This window comes from Grus americana, chromosome 7 (genome assembly GCF_028858705.1).
Source record: "Grus americana isolate bGruAme1 chromosome 7, bGruAme1.mat, whole genome shotgun sequence".
NCBI classification, from domain to species: domain Eukaryota; kingdom Metazoa; phylum Chordata; class Aves; order Gruiformes; family Gruidae; genus Grus; species Grus americana.
This window is the reverse complement of record NC_072858.1, coordinates 26,436,815-26,455,093: the sequence shown is the minus strand read 5'-3', so window position 1 is coordinate 26,455,093 and position 18,279 is coordinate 26,436,815. Positions and strand designations below refer to the sequence as shown.

General features: G+C 35.3%; 1 protein-coding gene across 19 annotated transcripts in view; it reads left to right on the top strand.

Annotated features, from left to right (window-relative positions):
* Positions 1-18,279, top strand: part of KCNMA1 (potassium calcium-activated channel subfamily M alpha 1) — a 501,788-nt gene that overhangs the window by 347,557 nt on the left and 135,952 nt on the right. For all 19 annotated transcript variants that reach the window (XM_054831099.1, XM_054831098.1, XM_054831094.1 and 16 more), the window contains 3 exons: positions 283-365; positions 2,652-2,721; positions 4,523-4,678. In XM_054831099.1, the coding sequence (XP_054687074.1) occupies positions 283-365; positions 2,652-2,721; positions 4,523-4,678 (309 nt within the window). The remainder of the gene's footprint in view (positions 1-282; positions 366-2,651; positions 2,722-4,522; positions 4,679-18,279) is intronic.

The window sequence follows — 18,279 nt, the reverse complement described above, 5'->3', positions numbered from 1 at the left end:
TAACACCTTCATGCCTCAGCTGATACAATATGAGTCAATAACTGAACTACTGACCTGGTCTGAGCATCATAAGCAAGTTTCAAGAAATTACTTTGCGTATATGAGAGCTGTTATCAACACTCACGTTAACTTATGTTAGTTTTGTAACATTTTTGATTTGCAGTATTAAGAACTGACATTCACACTCATGATGGCAGTGTTGGATTCCCTAGTACTTTATGATGAAAGAAGAGCTGGATAGAGAGGTTGCTATTCATGTTTGCTTTTTCTTTGGTGTCTCAGATAGAGTCAGCAGATGCGTGCCTAATCCTTGCCAATAAATACTGCGCTGACCCAGATGCTGAAGATGCCTCCAATATTATGAGGTAAAGTCATTAGTTTTTAATAGGGTTTTGGTTCTTAACTCTTGATTAGCTAACTTCTGGTGTCCAAATAGTCTATAGCTACACACAGCTTTATTGCTGATCTGTTGCATGTGAAGAACATTGCAGGATTTTTTTTTTTAGGGGACAAATTACAAGATTGTCTCAAAAGTTCAGAGGTAAGAATACCCTAAATTCCTGCCTACACTGTTTTAATTTAGCTGCTTTAGAAAGAGTGTGTCAGAAGAGATGCTTGGAGCACAAGCTTTGGTACTCTTAGTCATTTTGCAGGACCTAGGGTTTGAGTATTCATAGCTGAACACAGTCCCAATAGAAATGAGAGGAAAGGGAATGCAGTTATGTTGTTGCAACAGTGAGTTACGTGAGTGCATGTTCTGCGTGGGCAGCATTAAGGATGGGACAGCAAGACCCTTAATCACGTCATACCTTGTTGCTCCTTGGTTGCTGCTGCTTCTACAAGTAATTACGCTGCTTGGGGGAAAGCAAGGTATACACTTCGTGATGGTAACGATACAGTGGTCTCCTAGCCCCATCCTCCATTTTTACACTGAAGACCAAACATTGCTTATTTTGATTGACAAGGCAGTTACCACATGAGGGATCACCAGATCTTGTTCTGCTTTCCCCCTTATATTCTCTGAAGGAAGAAGATGAAAGTCAGTCAGTAGCTGGCAGCTAGAGTTACGACAAAGCTAAGCCATTCCATTTTTTGTATTTTGTTCATACAACCCTAGTTTTAATTAGACCAGTCTCTCCTTTTTAAAATTAAAATGACAATGATTTCTTAAAAATTCTGTAACATAGAATTGGTCAGTGTTATGAACCAATTTTACTGGCTTGTCAGATGTTTGCATGCTGTGACTTGAAAGAAGGGGAGAAAGTAAAAATAAAATAAAATAAAATTGCTCCTCCAGAAGTTCACTGGGTACAAGAGAGATCTGGCTGTCTGTAGAAGGTGCAGGGCTTCAATATGCTTAATTTCATTTTCCAAACATGCTTTTGGTTTCAATGCAAGAAACTTTATTTTGACATTAATTACATACATACATTAATGTATTCCAGTTGCAGATCAGTGCATTCTTAATACATTTAATGAAATAAAATGCAAAAGTGTTATTTTGAGAGTGGAATTCTCTTGTGTTTTCTCACTTTTAAATGAATTTAATTCAACAAAATTGAATGTTTAATTAAATAATTCAGTAAGAAATGGAAAATTAGAAGGAAGACTTGTTTTCTGCTTCCAAAAGATAACATAAATTAAAACCATGCACACAACATTTTTTATCTATTTCATGCTCGAGCTTTGATATGCTTCAAAGTGCAAGCCAAACCAGCAGTTTGCAAGATATTTCCTACAAAATACCGATGTAAACAGTTATGGTAGTCAGAGTCTTATGAGACTGGTGATTCCATAGTAATTCAGATTATTCTTCTTTTTTATTATTTTATCATTTTTTTCTGCTTTAGTTTGTATATACAAAACTGATTTTTTTGGCCCATTTCTCTCTTTAAATTTGCTCAATGCTTTTTTAATTTTTAAATTATATGTTCCTTTCTTCATAACACGTTATTAAACCACTCATTTCTCAACCTTTTTCCTTTCCAGCCACTTTTATTCTGTACACAGTTGAGTATATCTTAGGCTCATTAAATAATTAAGAATGCAGTCAAGCTGCAGATTATGGAAGTAGCCCCATATCTTATAAATTCAAATATCTATTTCAATATTGAGCTTTGGAATAATCCATAAAATTTGAGATGAATTTGCATTCAAGGTGTTTAAATATGAATATCTAGCAACTATAAATAAATAATATGTGGTAGAGTAGAAACAAAAGGATTATTTTCAAACATTTATCATTGGAAAACTTGATCAATTATGTTGATTCAAAGACATGAAGATAATCATTGAAGATGACATAATAATTGTAAGTGTATTATTTGCTTAACAGAATGAGTACCATATCTGAACAGAGCTGCTAAAACAAGTCTGTTTTTCTGCAAATTCCATAGGAGTAAACCAATCAACTGAATAATTCCTGAAGTTTGATGTTCTCTAGTATTAGATGATGGTTATTAACTGAATTTGACTAGATGTAAATATTGCATAGGTCTGACTTCAATCTGTATGTTTTGCAGCAAGATGAATAAGAAGGTACAGTTTTAATTGTGGGACTTGACAATACAGTAAAGTAAATAATGTATTGGGATACATTATGTAAATATCCCCTCAGCTAAAAGTTATTTTGTTTTTTCTTTTATTTTTAGAGTTATTTCAATAAAGAATTATCATCCGAAGATAAGAATTATCACTCAGATGTTGCAGTATCACAATAAGGTAATGTGGCAACCAACAGTGTCTCTCCCCAGAGTTTTTTGGTACATTGCATTCACTCGTACACAATTTTTCTATCTCCACTAATAGTAAGTATTTCTCTTTCCAAACAAAAACATCCTAATAAGCCTTGTCATATAATCCAGTGACAAGGTAATTCAGTTGTATTTATATATGCAAGAGAACTTATCAAAATCCTCTGACATGTATTAATTGCCTAGGGTCTAATTCTCAAAGCTACAGTGTCCATAGTTGCTATTGGTCCCAGATGAGCTTTTAGCTACTCAGCTCCTATAAGTTTTGCTCATCTTATTACACCAGAGCTACCCAAGATGAATTGGTGGCCTCTAGGCAAGTCATCTGAAATCAGCTCTTTGTGGATAATTTAAAAAAAAAAAAGTACAGAATTATTGTTTTAATGGAAATTTATTGTGGTTTCGTGTTTCTTGCATGACAATATAGACCTGAAATTGCCAAGTAGCAGGTACAAAATAAATAAAATTAAGTGATTTTTTTTCATGTAAAACATAATTCAGTTGTGGAATTTGTTCCTAAAAATATTGTGGAGATCAAAATTATAAATCCAGTTTGGAGAGGAATTTGGCAAATTTTGATGGTAAATCCGTGACCTTTAAATGCAGTGAAGTCAATTAATTCAATCCTGAGATGAGGAAGTCCATAAACTACTGATTAACAGGGCTAGGAAGAATATATCAGAGGACAGACTACTCATATGTGACCTGCTGCTTTTATTATTTCTAAAAGCAACAACAACTACTCAGTGTTGGAGAAAAAGCTTGGCTGGGTAGACCTTCATTCAATGAAATACAATAATCCTGGTTCTGAGAAGGTCTGACTGCTAACGACTCCTTTTACCTTAACCTTTGGCTAGAACAAGAGCAATTACTGTTGCTTGCGATGTCCTCTTCTTGTACATGAGTGGAAGGAGCCTGTCTTTTTCTAGAATAAAAGCAAGGTGTTACTCCACTTTAAACAAGTTCAAAGGGGAAGATCTTTTAAATACTGCCTTTTTCCTTTGTATTGCTAATGAATGTGTCTTCAAAAGAGCTTTTATGAAAATGCTTAACTGTAATACTAACTTACGAAGGTAAACAAGCAGGAAGGCTGCATGTGTTTCCTTATGTCTGCATTTCTATAATGCAGATGGAAGAGAGAATCTGATAGAGTTATGCCAATGACTGAACAATATTAATACCTAACTGACCAGTGTCAATACTGGAGGTCTGTCTTCATCAGCTATTTTCTTTATTCTGTCCTTAAAATTAGCAGTCTTAGGAAAAAATATTTCACTAGTCAAGCACTGTCTTTCAGGGTGGAAGGAATTAAATAGAGAAGACAGAAGATGTTGTATTATTAAATGACAATGTCTCATAAAGGTTGCAGCTTCACACAAGTTGTAATGTAAGTTACATTAGGTACCTGTATATTACATACGTGCCTTATCAGTCAGAGAGTAGCTCAAAGTGCTGTAAAAGGAATACACAGAAGGGAAGGAAAACTTTACAACATTCTGTGGTTCGTTCAGGTATGAGGATGGGCCTGGCAGACTGTCACAGCTGGAATATGGCTTGAGAAATGTAAAATTTTGGCTATAATAGGTAAGATTGGAACATTTTTTAGCATAGACTTAGCAACTCAAATACTTGGAGTGCTTCCGCCTACTCAGAAAAAGTCAAGCCAGTAACAAAGAAAATCATTCACTGCTATCTCCTTCGATACTGTACTGTATTTGGGGAAGTATTTCTGGTTCTTCACCAGTGGGGTTTTTTTGTTTCTTTTCCAGGCTCATCTGCTAAATATCCCAAGCTGGAACTGGAAAGAAGGGGATGATGCAATCTGTCTTGCTGAGCTCAAGCTGGGTTTCATAGCCCAGAGCTGCCTGGCACCGGGCCTTTCAACAATGTTAGCCAACCTCTTCTCTATGAGGTCATTCATAAAGGTAATGTCTTGTCCCATTAGAATGTATTAGTTCGCAATTCAGTTTGTCAGAGAACTGAGTAGAGAACATGGCTCAAATATGAAACAGATAGGAACACATTAATAGATATTATAAGACCACAAAAAAACAGCACACACCTACATATAAATGTTCTCTGCTGCAAATTGGGCAATGAGCCAGGTTCTATCAAGTTATGTTTTTATTTTTATTCAGCAAGTGTTTGGCCTTTAAATGATTGTTGAATGCATCATCCATTTCTAGGGATATTTCTGGGGTTTTGTGTTTTGCTTTGTTTTAGGCAATACACACATTTATCTATGAGAAAAGCCCCTGCTGCTAGAACAAAAATATGATTTATATATGTCCCATATAGCAACAAAGTGCCCAGAAAAAAGGACTGATCATTTTGGTCTTTTACATCAATTGGCTAGTGGACCTCTGACTGTGACTGTGAGAGTAAATAAGGAACAGGTGGTGGAACTGAAGCCTGAACTTCCTACAACATCGTACATGTATTTGTTTCTCCTCAGTCAAGCAGCTCTTTTGAACTTACATGGCAAAATTTTAACCCAGTTATTCCTAGACTTCTGTGGCAGCTGTACTAGTTCACTGGACCAAGGCCTTGATTGCAGCAATCAGTGCTTCCTTCCTCGTGCCTTTCTGGGACACTGATTCCAAACATAAAGGATGGTCAGTTTCCAATCCCATAAGTGTTGTTAACGGGACAGGAAACACTGGAGTTGACAAGGTAGGCCATGGTCTACGTCAAGTCTGTTGTGCAAGTAAGCAAGAAAAAAAAAAATCCTAACGTCCTCAGGTGCACATATCAGTGCAGGGCAGTGAATCTTTATTTCTTTTGAAGTCTTGAAATTCTTATTAAGGTATCCTTTGGAGACCTCAAAAAAATTGGAGACAGCAGACTCCTGTGTGTCAAAAATATTCCAGACTATTACATACTGTCAAAACCCACCAGTTTTCAATACAGAAACAAGCCTGGGCTCTGCATTTGACTGTCTGCAGCTACGATATTTGCATCTTTAGTCATGTGCGGGGGGGAGGAAGAAAGAAACTGTTTTACTTCAGTAAAGCCAAACTTGGGAACTGTCTGTGACTCATCAGCATATGGTCACTTTGGTATTAATCCTTTCTGCTTATATCTCAAAAGAAAACTATATCTCTTACGAACTTCATTCTTCTTCCTGGTCATTTTGGTCTGCCTCACTCTGGTATGGTAACCCAAGACTCTCAGGAGTCTCAAATGTTTGTAATGGTCACACTAACGAGTCGAAATTACTCAGGCAACCTATGCTGTGAACTTGCTCTTGAAATCAGAAGTAGGTCTGAAACTTTTGCTCAGCTTCTGTCTTTCCAAAATCAGAAGGAATCAATTTTCTCTCAAGGAGAGCCAAATATATGGGTATCTTCAGAAGTCCCAGTCTTAATGCAAGTTATTTTAATACTGAATTTAAACTTGCATTGAGAAAATTGAGAGATTCAGAAAGTGGTAAAGTGTGCAGATACCTGACTATGGAGGAACCGTACAAGACACACACATTTGTGGCCTGGAAGTGTAGTTAAAACATTTAGACAAGTCAAAAACTGCAAGTGTAAAGCTATCATCTTTCCAGAAAATATATCTAACCACTTATGCCGTTATGTTACCCACCTTCAATCCTATATTTTCTTATTTTATAAGATATTATTATAATAATTTCAGTACAGTAAGAGATCGGACTATCTCACTGATGAACAGTTTTAGGCTGAAGGCTCAGCTTTGCAAGGCACTGCTCAGATTACATCTGAGTATTTCTACATACACAGAATGAGCATAAAAATATCAATCATTTTAATTTGGAGGAAGCTATCAATGTCAATTTTGCTCATGTATCTGTGATTATATACAGTTAGAAACAGAATAGGATGCAGACATACTTTAGCTTGTGTTACTTTAGATGTCATCTTCAGATGGCACTGAGAGAAAAAATGATGTCAAATATGTTAGGAGAATGCAAAACACTGTTAGTACTGGTTAAAAATATGTCTGCTACTTAACTAAGAATGAATTGTCCAGGCAAGTAAAATGGATGTTGTCATTTCAAAAGATCTCTAAGTATATTAAAATCAAAATCAAAATAAATGTACAAGAACTGAGGCATTTCTCAGAATCAAACTCAATTGGCGACAGAAAAAGGTTTGTTTATTTAGCTGAAAGGATATTCTTTCTCCAAGCTGTCTTACTCTTAAAACTGTATTTGAAAGAGGAAACTATTACTTAGCAGTGGGTGTGAATCAACAGTGTACTGTAAGAGAGCAGCTACATTGATTGGAATTGTTAGAGAGGACTCTATTGAAAAGAAAGATATCTATTCCCTAAAAGAACTTCCACCCCTTTTTATTTAGAGCACTGAATTTAAGTACTGTCAGACCTTCATAAATTCTTTGGGCAAACATTATTAGTGGAGTCTCCAACAAGTTAGGAGATTGCCAGGAAAATGTACTGAAACTTCTGTATTTTTTAAAGAAAGTTTGAAATGTGTGTTTGTACCTCCTCCTTCATAACGTGATTAGAAAGTGATTTAATGTGCCATAAATGTTTGGTCAGCCAAACACAAATGAACATGATTGAGGGTGACATTGCACATGTTTAACTCATTATGTGTTACTTTACAGCAAAATGACTTGTGTAAACGGTCTGCCCAGTATTAGAGGTAAAACAAACTAAGAAGCCTCAAAGTATTATATTATTCCTAATATTTTCCTTTTGTTTTTAGTGATGTAACATCATATGGAATCTTTTACGTTCTCTTTGGCACCAAACTGAACAAAAAGAAAATCAGTTCAAAAAGGTTAAGATGCTGTAGAGCCTTAAAGGAGGAAAGATTCATTGCACAACAAATGATATGTTAAGGAAAAAACCCCCTCAACCCAACTTTACACCTGTAAACTGTATTTCAATAGTCCATTCCCGTTACAGCAAAGAATGTTATCATTGGTGTGTTAGTAAAGGAATTGACAGTCTATTACTAGCTTAGTCTCAGAAAAAGGTGGAAATACTATACTGTACTGCAATTTTTGTATTGTTTGGATTAGCAAATGTATACCAGAAGTCTAACCATATGAAAAACATTGCAAAGAGTAAGTAAATAGAATAGAAGGCAGAGGTGGTCAAATTTTGTCCCTTTACACAACTATGCAAGCCAATATGAGTTAGTATTGTTGTGTAAATTAATAAAATGTGGAATGTGGTTCTTGAGTGTAACACAAGTCCACAGATGAATTAGTTTTGTCTTTGTTGGCAAGATGGTACACCTCCTTCCAGATCTGAAAAATGATCTAGAGCACTCTCAATTATCCTCTATGCTATTTTGAGAGCAGGAATGTTCTGTGGGCTCTTTCAGCAGCTGTTGCTCACACTCACACATATGCAATGCCCACTTCTCCCACTGTATTCCTTTCTAGTCCAGGTTGAAAGAGAGACATAATAAATCTACACAGATTTACTTCAGTTAGGTGCTTACCTACACTGATGGAACACATCAACTGGTTTGCCATTTATTTTTGGCCACCTGGGCAGCCTTGGACTGTTTTAAAATGTGAGACAAGGGTATACACAGTGAATTTCTTCAAATGAGGGAGAACTTTAAAAGGAAGGTGGGGAGGGAATGCAACTTCTCAACTTATTGTGAAGTTCTTCAGGTGGCTGCTAAATAAACTGATTACCTGATCCTCCTCACAGGATTTAGACCAAGTATTAATATAGCCTGCTCCCAAAGATATTTATTCTCTAAAAGGTCTGCCTGAATATAATACTTTCAATCATTGTGTCTAGGAATTAAAAGCTGCTGTGGTTGAAAACTGTTTGTTATTTAGAAATATTATCAGTCCTTGTGATGAGTGATATATTTGTCTTGGACTGAAGTCTACCATGGAGTGCATTTTTCAGTCAATCATTTGAATAGATCAACAGCTATCTATCTTTTGTATTATGAGTGAATAGAAATACTGCCTTATTTTGTAATTTTAAAGTATTAAAAGTAGAGCCTATATGCCTTCAAGTTCAAACCTATCAAGGCCAGCATCTAAAGAACTAGGTGTCATAATATTTCAAGAATACACTCTCTGCTTTGAACTCCTACAAGACTCTACATTACTATGAACAATGAAAAAGTGCCTCTCTCATTTGAAATTAGTTAATCTTAATTAGCATATTTGATGTTTTATAAAACATACTCTTTTCATGCTAATTTTAAAAAACATTCTTGCCTGCAGCAAGAACTGTGGGAATAGTTGGCTCAACTTGTAACATTTTTATACCACTAAGGATACTTGTTAGCTTTGATTTAAGCAGACAATGGAATTGAGTAAAGAAGTAGTTGATAATTTATAATACTTAAGGAAATTCAATTATAAGACTGTAAATCTAAGCAGCTTCACTCTTTGCTAGGAATGTATGAACTGCTTTCAGCCAAGTACTTTGCTGTCAGATTTTGATATTCATATCTAAAGGCATAATAAAACCAGACATTCACACAAGCAATTGGGGTGGATTGAAAGGGCATTATAGGTGAACATGAGGAAAATCCACTGCTTTCAATGTGCAACTTCTTTTCAACTACCAATCAAGAATATTCTGTGTGTACTTTCTTCTTATTCTCATCTATGTTGTTAGAAAAAACCCACAATGCTGTGGAGAAGAGAATTGTAAAATTAAACATCAGGAAGCCCTGGAAGAGTTCTGACCTAGGGAGAGGCAGGAGTCCCTGCGTTAGATGGAAGTAGATGAAAATGGCTTGGCAAGGGCTCAAGAAAATTGCCTCAGTTGAAGATGTTATTTTCTAGGCATTTTTTGTAAAACGTTTTTCTACATGGCCTTCTGGGCATCTTTGAAGAGAAAATTTTATATGTATTTTAGAAAGGAAGTAGGTAACAACTTCCATGTTGTTTACACAACACTTTATTGATTTTGTTGGGGTTTTTTTTTAATATATAAACCTTATAATTTTGGGCAGACAGTTCAATATTTCTGAATTGCATGCACTTAAACAAAGTACTGCATACTGGGAAAATTATGCTGAACAAAAAAAGGCCATTAGAATAAAGCAAGATCACTTTAATAATAGAACTAAAATATTCAAGAGCTATTCTAGAGAGATAATGAATAGAATTAACTCATTCCTTTACTGTACTTTTTGTGTTTGGTTTGGTTTTTTTTTTTTAAATTATTCAGTTAGGGTTGTTTATCAAAGTAAATCTATGTGTAAATATCAAACAGATTATCTTCTTCCAAACATCTGAAAATATTCTTAAAGGCTTTGTACTGTTTCGTGCTCTTTCCTTGGAGGTGATGAGCTGAGCTTATTCAATGCTAGGGAGCAGACTTTACAGCTGCTTTCATTGTGCTATAAAGGAATTTTCATTGTGTCACTTCCTTAATATTTATAAAGACACCCCACCATCCTCTCCCTGTTTTTCCTTGCAAAATGCAATAAAAGATCCTAGGTCACACTACAACACTAGCATTAGTTCTCTGTCTTGATGGTGAGACTTAGATCTTGACAGAAGAGATTATATAGAATTATCAGGTTCAGATATACTCAATCTCTTTCATGTAACTATTTACGTCATTACACTGAGAAGCAAATGCTATGAACAAGATATATCAGTTGGGGCTACAGAGCTCCTGATAATTACACTGCCAGGGGGTAGGACTGGGTGTATTAAGGGTTTAGGTTTTTTCCTGACAATACTAATGGTTGTGCTTGCAAGATGTACATAATTTTTTCTTCTCTCTGTCACTATGTCCCACTAGGAAATGATTGTATTATGTAAATGTATTTGCCAATAACAACATTGTATCTGTACACAGATAGGGGAGAGCAGAGAAGCATTGTGACTTAAAAAAAGATACAGATGAAAATTAGATTTCTTCTCTTGGGATGCACTAGGTCATTTTCCAGCTGTTCTTCATATAAGCTATTGAATCAGTGGGTAATTTGTTTTATCACTATCCAGGAGACAAAATTGCAGTGTAACATAGTCAGGGGAAGATAATCACGTGCTTACCGTACTAGAGAGGAACTAGGGAGATATAGATTCAAATCACTGTGGTGGTATGGCACATTCTCTGTGAGGCCCAACAGTTACCTAAACTCTTTACCTTTCTTCCTGCCTGTGATTGGAATAACTTATATTTTTGTTGCTATTTGTTAAAATTTCCTCTTGAGTTTGTAAGGTCTCTGAAGAAAAAAAAATTACTTACTGTTTGTACCAACACATCATCCTGTGATAACATTTTGCTGTGATTTAACATCAAAGTCAAAAGAAAATGCTATGTACTTATTCTTAATAATGTATAGCATGGTCACCAGTAGAAGATAGTGAATGATTCCTTGTTACTGCATCAACCAGTAATTGTAATGTCTTATCTTTCTAGAGCATTACATTTACTCATGTTGCTGCACTGTCAGTTTGAACTATGTTACTTATTTAACTTCAGGGATAAAAATAACAGAATGACCTGCAAAGCCTTCTCCTTAGGATCGTGCAGGGGAAGGTCTTTCATACAGACAGATGCTCATTTTCTGTAAGGAGAGGCATGTAAAGTGCCTTTTGTCATTGCTTGGTGGTATGCTTGAGGTGTACAATATTTGATGAGTAAAAAAGGAGTTCCAAATTAAAAAAAGAAAATAGAATTGTCCTTGATTAATTATTGTGTCTTCAACATGTATACCTTATTTAAGATCTGTAGAGGCCTATGTATGAGGCTAAATGAAAAAGTAAATAGCATGCAAGAAATGAGAAGGGGTGAAAGGGAAAAGAATAAATGATAGCAGGACCCAATAGTACCAAGGAGTTTTGTTGGTTATTTTTCCCCGCACTGAAGTGGTTCTCGTGTTGTTCCTCACTGCAGCTTTTCTGATACATTTGATTGTATTCTAAATATAGGGTGCATTGACTTCTGCTTTAATTACTCTCCCAGCAAAGACACATGCCCTCGTTCCCAAGCAGTATTTCACTGCTTAATAATGCACAATTTTTATTACCAGGGCAATATTTTCCAGTAAATAATAAAGGTTTAATCTGGGGATGGCCCCCTCCCTGGAAGTGTTCAAGGCCAGGCTGGATGGGGCTTTGAGCAACCCAGTCTAGTGGAGGGTGTCCCTGCCCATGGCAGGGGGGTTGGAACTAGATGATCTTTAAGGTCCCTTCCAACTCAAACCATTCTGTGATTCTGTGATCTAAATTTCTAATTTCTCAAACTGGCAGTTATCCACAGAGGTAAGAATGAACAGGAGATGAAGCCTGGTGCCTGATACCAGAGCTAAACAAACACATTTGACTTCCTGGAACCCACAATACTTAGTCAAGATAGATTTGTGCTTTCTGCTGGAATGTGCTTGTTCAGCCAACAAGCAAAGCTTTACCGCAGAAAACTTTTCACTGAAATGAAATCAATTCTCTTTGTCTCAACTGTATTAGTCCATATGGTACAAAGGTAGAAAATACAAGTATCCAGATTCTGCTGTCAGGAACTGAAATAGGATAGACCAGTACTTATTTGCAGTAACAAAATTATCTCTGTAACTGTAAAATTGAAACTGCTGTAGGTTTTTCTTCATTTTTCAAGTTAAAATCAAGGTTGTTTTCATCTTTGTAAGCACAGCAATATTTTCAGGTAGGCTAAAACCTAGGTGTAATTTTTCACTAACCAGATAAATAACTTTCATAGTTTTACCAAATGACATTTGTAGTAACGTTGATTAGTAGCATCTTAAACCAAACACACTCCAAATTCAGCTCTTTTTGCTTTTGTAAAGTTTACATAACATTTAACTATTCCCCATTGTTTTCAGGCAACTGACATGTGAAACATCCATTTTGTAATGGATATGGGACAGGTGTTTTCATCTCTACATTAACAGTTAAGTTTTGGCAACTTACTCGTGATGTTTAGATAAGTATGTATAAGTAGTAGATAAGTATCAGTAAGTCCACAGATGGACTGGACAACAATCACTCAAGGTATGGTTTGGTATTTTAAAGGAAAATAAATGCCCATTGTGAAGAGTCAGATTTGTTTAGGGATTCAGTTTTTGAGGTTAACTGCAGCAGCAGACTTTAAAGTATCATCACAAAAGCTTAAATTAATTAGTCAAGAACATAGTGAGTACTAAAGTATTTTTTCTCACTAAGGGTTTTGAAATTAGTACCTTAATGATATGGATTATGGGAGAAACTGATTATATTTGCTGTGGAACTTTTTTGAAATTCGGGGTAACTGCAAGCCTCAAGGAATTAGGAAAGCAATATTGAACACTGGAGGTTCTTAATAATTGTTTCATTTCTAGCAGACCAGCAGGTACTGCCTTTAAAAAAAATACCAGGCAGGTGACCATCTCTGTCTTTGAAATCCCAGGGAAAATGTCATAGTTCAGGTGGAGAGAAAATGCAAAGATCATCTTTATTATTACCATTATTGTAAAATAACATTTTACAGCATCCCAAATATCAGCCATTCTTTAAATTCATTAATCAACATTTCATGGTACACTAACAGAACATATATTAAACATTCCAATCACTTCATGAAGGTTAATTTAACACTAACCAGTGCCTATGAAGCTTGATCACTGCTTTGTGAATAAGTTTGGTTTTTTCCAGTCCTTTCTTGGCCCTTGACTAAGGGTGAGCAGTTAACTGTAGATCTGATCTTCAGTTCCTTTCTCCAAAACAAAACCATCTGCCTAAAGAAAAGAAAGCAAGGGAAGAAAGTAGAAAGGAGAAACACGTAATGTAGATGTGTATTTTTTCCCAGCCCCAGGTGGTGTCAATCTGAGAAAAAGCCACAAAATAGACCATAAGTTACAAACATGTCCTCGCTATCATTACTCTCATTTTTTACCAAGCCTGCACTTTATCTGTTTTCTGTATATAAAGGGTTGCTGATCAGCAACATTTGCAAGCTTCACATAAATAAAAGGGTTATAGAAACTGTAATATGACTTCTCTGTGTGTGGTGAAGAATAACACAATGCAAATCCCTTTTAGCATCCCACATGGTCTCTGAATGGTGAAGCAATTTCTATGGAAGAAATTTCTCTTGATTGTTTGCAGCCCGCTTGTCAAGGAGTGTATGATTTGGAACATCTCCATATTGCAATTTATTCTTGCAGTTGTTTACTTCACCAGAACTAAAGTAACTGGTTACCTGGCAGCCTATCAACAGAAGAGGAAAATTTAAAAGAAATAAATTAATTGTAATTGATATTTCACTGGTTTCTTAAAAAGTTTCCAATCCTTCTGTTCTGTAGAACTTTATTTTGAAAGAGTGCCTTTTAACTCGTTTAACATGGGGAAAAGAGTGGTGAATCCCAAATTAGTACTTGGCCTGTAGGATAAAAATGCAAACTTATATAAAATACTATGCAAGTCCTGTCAAAATAGCTGTGGAATTCAGATTTTCGTTAATACTGAAAAATTGTTTGTCCAAGAGAGATTTGTGTCACAGCGTCGCACCAAATACCAATGAAAGTTGGTATTAGACTATAAAATAATATATAATATAATATAATATGAAAGAAATAGTAACATTTAATAATATGACAATATAAGTGTAATAATATAATGTAACATAACAATTCTATAATCTGAAATTTATTTTTATTTATTTTTTCTAGCTTAAATCATTATGTAAAAACATACTGTTGTTTCTTTCTGCTTTGTGCTGTTCAGACAATGATCCCAAGCATCTCAGAATCGATAGAGAAGGTTTGAGTGGTTTAAGTGAGCTGTGGATCAGGCTATTACAGGGAAGAGGTGCTTTTAAATTGTAAAAGAGTTTGAAAAGCTCAGCATTATTATGATTATAGCATTTCAATACAAGCCACGTGCAGACATGGTGTGAAAATGCATCTTTAAGTTAGACAATTAGCAGAGCTGTAGCTCTTATTTATGCTGTTAGGACACTGCACTCCTGACATTTGCTTCTGCAACCGTAGAGGCTCAGCTGTAATTCCCTTTCTGAAGCCTTTTAATATGGCTGTTGCTTTATTTGCTGGTAATTAATAATATAATCCTGGTTTTGCTCACTGAGCTTAGTATGTATGACAGTACTGCATCCCTCACTTTTTTAGTATTGGCTATCCATAAAATGCTAGTTTGACATGGAATTGGTCTTGATGTCTCTTTAAGCTTTTAAAGGTGAAATTTTTTCTAATGTGATCTAGACATTTTTTCACAGATTATCCTGATTAGTGGGAAGACAAGACATCTGTATGATTTAAGCATAGAATAAGTCACTGGGTTGAAGCAGGCAAAGATGATAACCATATCATGAGCCTGAAAGAGGAGGTGGTAACACAGCTGATGGGAAAGTAAGATAAAGAGCTCTATGAGTGAAAGCACTGTCAGTTGGTGACTATACATCCTCTAGTGCGTGGCAGCTGGGCAGGCGGACATTTCCATTTGGATAAAGGAGTTAAGAGGGAAGTAGAAAGCAACGTATACAGGACATTAGCCTAGAGAAACAGTTCTGTTGGTGTTGTGGGTAATGTTAGGTAATGATACGGTAGAAAAGAGAAAGAGGCAGAGTCAAGGGCAGAGACCTGCAGGCAGGGGAAGAGGGAATGAAGACAGCTCTCCAGAAGAGAGGAAAAAAAAAAGGAGTAGGAAGAGGAACATCACTGCATTTCTATAGGATACTTATTTTATCAGGTTTTTTGAGCTTCATGATTTGGAACTGGAGTAAGAATATGGAATACCGAATTATAACTTAAAACTTTTGGAGAATAGTAAGTGTTTAATAAAAATGTATAAGAAGAAACAAGAAAAATCTGTTCTAGACTCTTGGGGAATGATAGGATTCCGTAACCATTATAGCTTTTGTTTTCAAAATGCAGTTTACTTTTACAGCTTGTGCTCATATAATTTTATTTCCTAAAGGAAATAAGATTTTAAAAGTTCCTAAAGATTTAATTGGAAATTAAAAAATATCAATTACTTAAAAATTTTGTTAAACACTTAACATCTTCATCTGATTATACCTTGTTTAGAAGCATAGAGTAGAATAATTATAAGTACAACTAAGGACACAATATAAACAAACCAGTTAAAGCAAAAATAGAATTATTATTTAGAAAAAAAGTCTTAATGATATCTGTATAGGCATGTGTTCATTTTTAAATTTAAGAGGCAGAAAGTCAGTTGCTGGATACAGTATAAATGCATAGAGCATGTTGTTGGTCACAGACCTGAACTAACTGGTGATTAGAGTATGTAATTTTTCCCATCTTAAATTTTTATTCTTTTTTGAATTTACATGGTGAGATTTCCTTTAAGCTCTGTATGTTATACAAGAACGTCTTGCTTTAGTGCTGTTTTAAAACAGCTGTAGTTTGACACTACAGACAAAGACAAATTGTTGCTTAAAGGTGATTTTCTTAATTTGATTTATTGCTGAATAGCTGAAAAATTAATTTGGACATTTTTACCCAAGTCACATTCCATGTATTAATTTATTTTCTTGAATACTGACAGAGATGTACATTTATATTGCTGTTTGGAATTATATTGCTGTTCATAAGAAACTCCACACTCCTAACATACCATAATGCCTTTACCATACAGAATATAAGGGCCTGTGTTTTGCTGCCATAAGGCATTTCATGCCATTGAAATCATTGACCATCATTTGACGTAGTGGGCAGTAGTGTAGCTGCACAAAATTTTAAAACAATAATAAGCTGTTTATCTTATTGGACTGAATTCTTTGATGAGAATTTCTGAAATGCTGAGAGTTCTCTCTAATGGGGAAAAAAACCCCAAAACCAAAACTGTCTCATACTTAGCTGCCATTACGCTGGCTCTGGGACTTTAGACAAGGACGATCAGCAGTGTAGATTAAAGCACTTGAGCCTTACCTGCAGTAATTTATGAGGATGGCTGTTCCTGAAGCATCCTTTTTGCAGGATCCATCCTTCACTGGGCCTGGCTACAGCTCTGTTTGCTGCAGGATTAGTATCATCATCTCTTTACTGAGCTTTGGGAAAAGCTGTGGATGTCAGAAGACGACAAACTGTGAAATGTTTAAGAGATGTATAGTTATCCAAATCCTTCTCAAATCAGTTGGTATTTGGTACTTCAACTTTTCGGGTAGCTTTGCAAATCTCCACCAATAGTTTTAAGAAAAATGCCTTCTCATTATGGCCTTTGCATCTAAACTCAACGCTGTCTCACTTTCTGCTCTGTAAGATGAGGACCATAATAGGGCTACCTAAACAGTGGACCTAAAAGCTTCTTTATTTTTTTGTAAAAATGAAATATAGCTTTTAGACATGAACTAAATTGCAAGATAAATATTTCCATGATCTGTAAAATCATGTGCCTTATTTAAGAAAATTAAAATCTTTAATCTCTTAAACTCTCTTTTTACTTGTTTCCTATTTACTATGTAGTCAAATAGACTCTGCTTAATGAAAATGTGGTAATGTAAAATGTAAAAAAAGAAATATATTGCATTATTTTGGCTAGTAATTGATGTTTCTCGATAATTATATATATACTGTATTATTATACATACATTTTTGGTGCTGTGTATAATTCTTGCAAGTATGATTACATGCAAGATTATTGCACACAGGAATGTCCTGTTGTGGTTGAAATTTTTGCTCTATTTTAATGTGATTTAATACATAGGGAAGCAACTGTTTGATGTGAAGCCTTAGGTATTTTTAGGCTGCATATTTGTGGTGGTTTCCCTAGTTTGCCTAGGACGATCTCATTGGGAATGACAGTCAAATCTCAAAAAAACTTTGGATGAGGGCACAAATGATGGTATAGAGGACTGGGATTTCAACGGTGAACAGCTTCAACGTACGCCATGTTTCCTGTCATATCAGTTAGCTTTGTATTTGCTCTACTGAATATATAGTGCTGTTCCTGCTGATCGATACTAAGCAGCTGGATCCAGTTACCTTAATATAGGTGTTTGATGCTAATTAAAAGACCTTATAAAGTGTCTGAGACGTAAGCTTTATAGATATGACAAGGCATCCATGGACTCCAGGGCAGCAGCTGGAAGCTAGGTGTGATTGCATGCACATTTCCAGTATCACTAGAAACTTCTGCTTAGGCAAATGCATTGATCTTTTGATGGTAGCACCTCTGACTTGTTTTCCTTCATACCTTCAACAGTAGCAGATCTCTGAATTTGGCAGTAAAAGTTTTCTTCAGTTGTTGTCCTAAAGCACTGATAACCATTGAAGAAATTGTTTCTATATGTTTCTTATACTTACTTGTTAGTTATAGTTGCAGAGAAGAAAAAAAAATAATGATGAGTTTTGATTGCTAATCAACTTCTAAACAAGGTGAAAATAATTGAAACATTGTTAGAGACTCAAATAACAATATAATGCAACCATTTCACTAGACAATTTTCAGAATGATAAAATTGGGAAACTTTTTTCAACAAGCTTTCTACAACCTTATTTCACCTCGTGCCGAATGTGCTTGTCAAGAATGCAGTGTATTATTTTTACATAGGATACTTGATTTACTGACTACATGGACTGGGTTTTTTTGTTTGGTTTTTTTTTGGAGGGGTT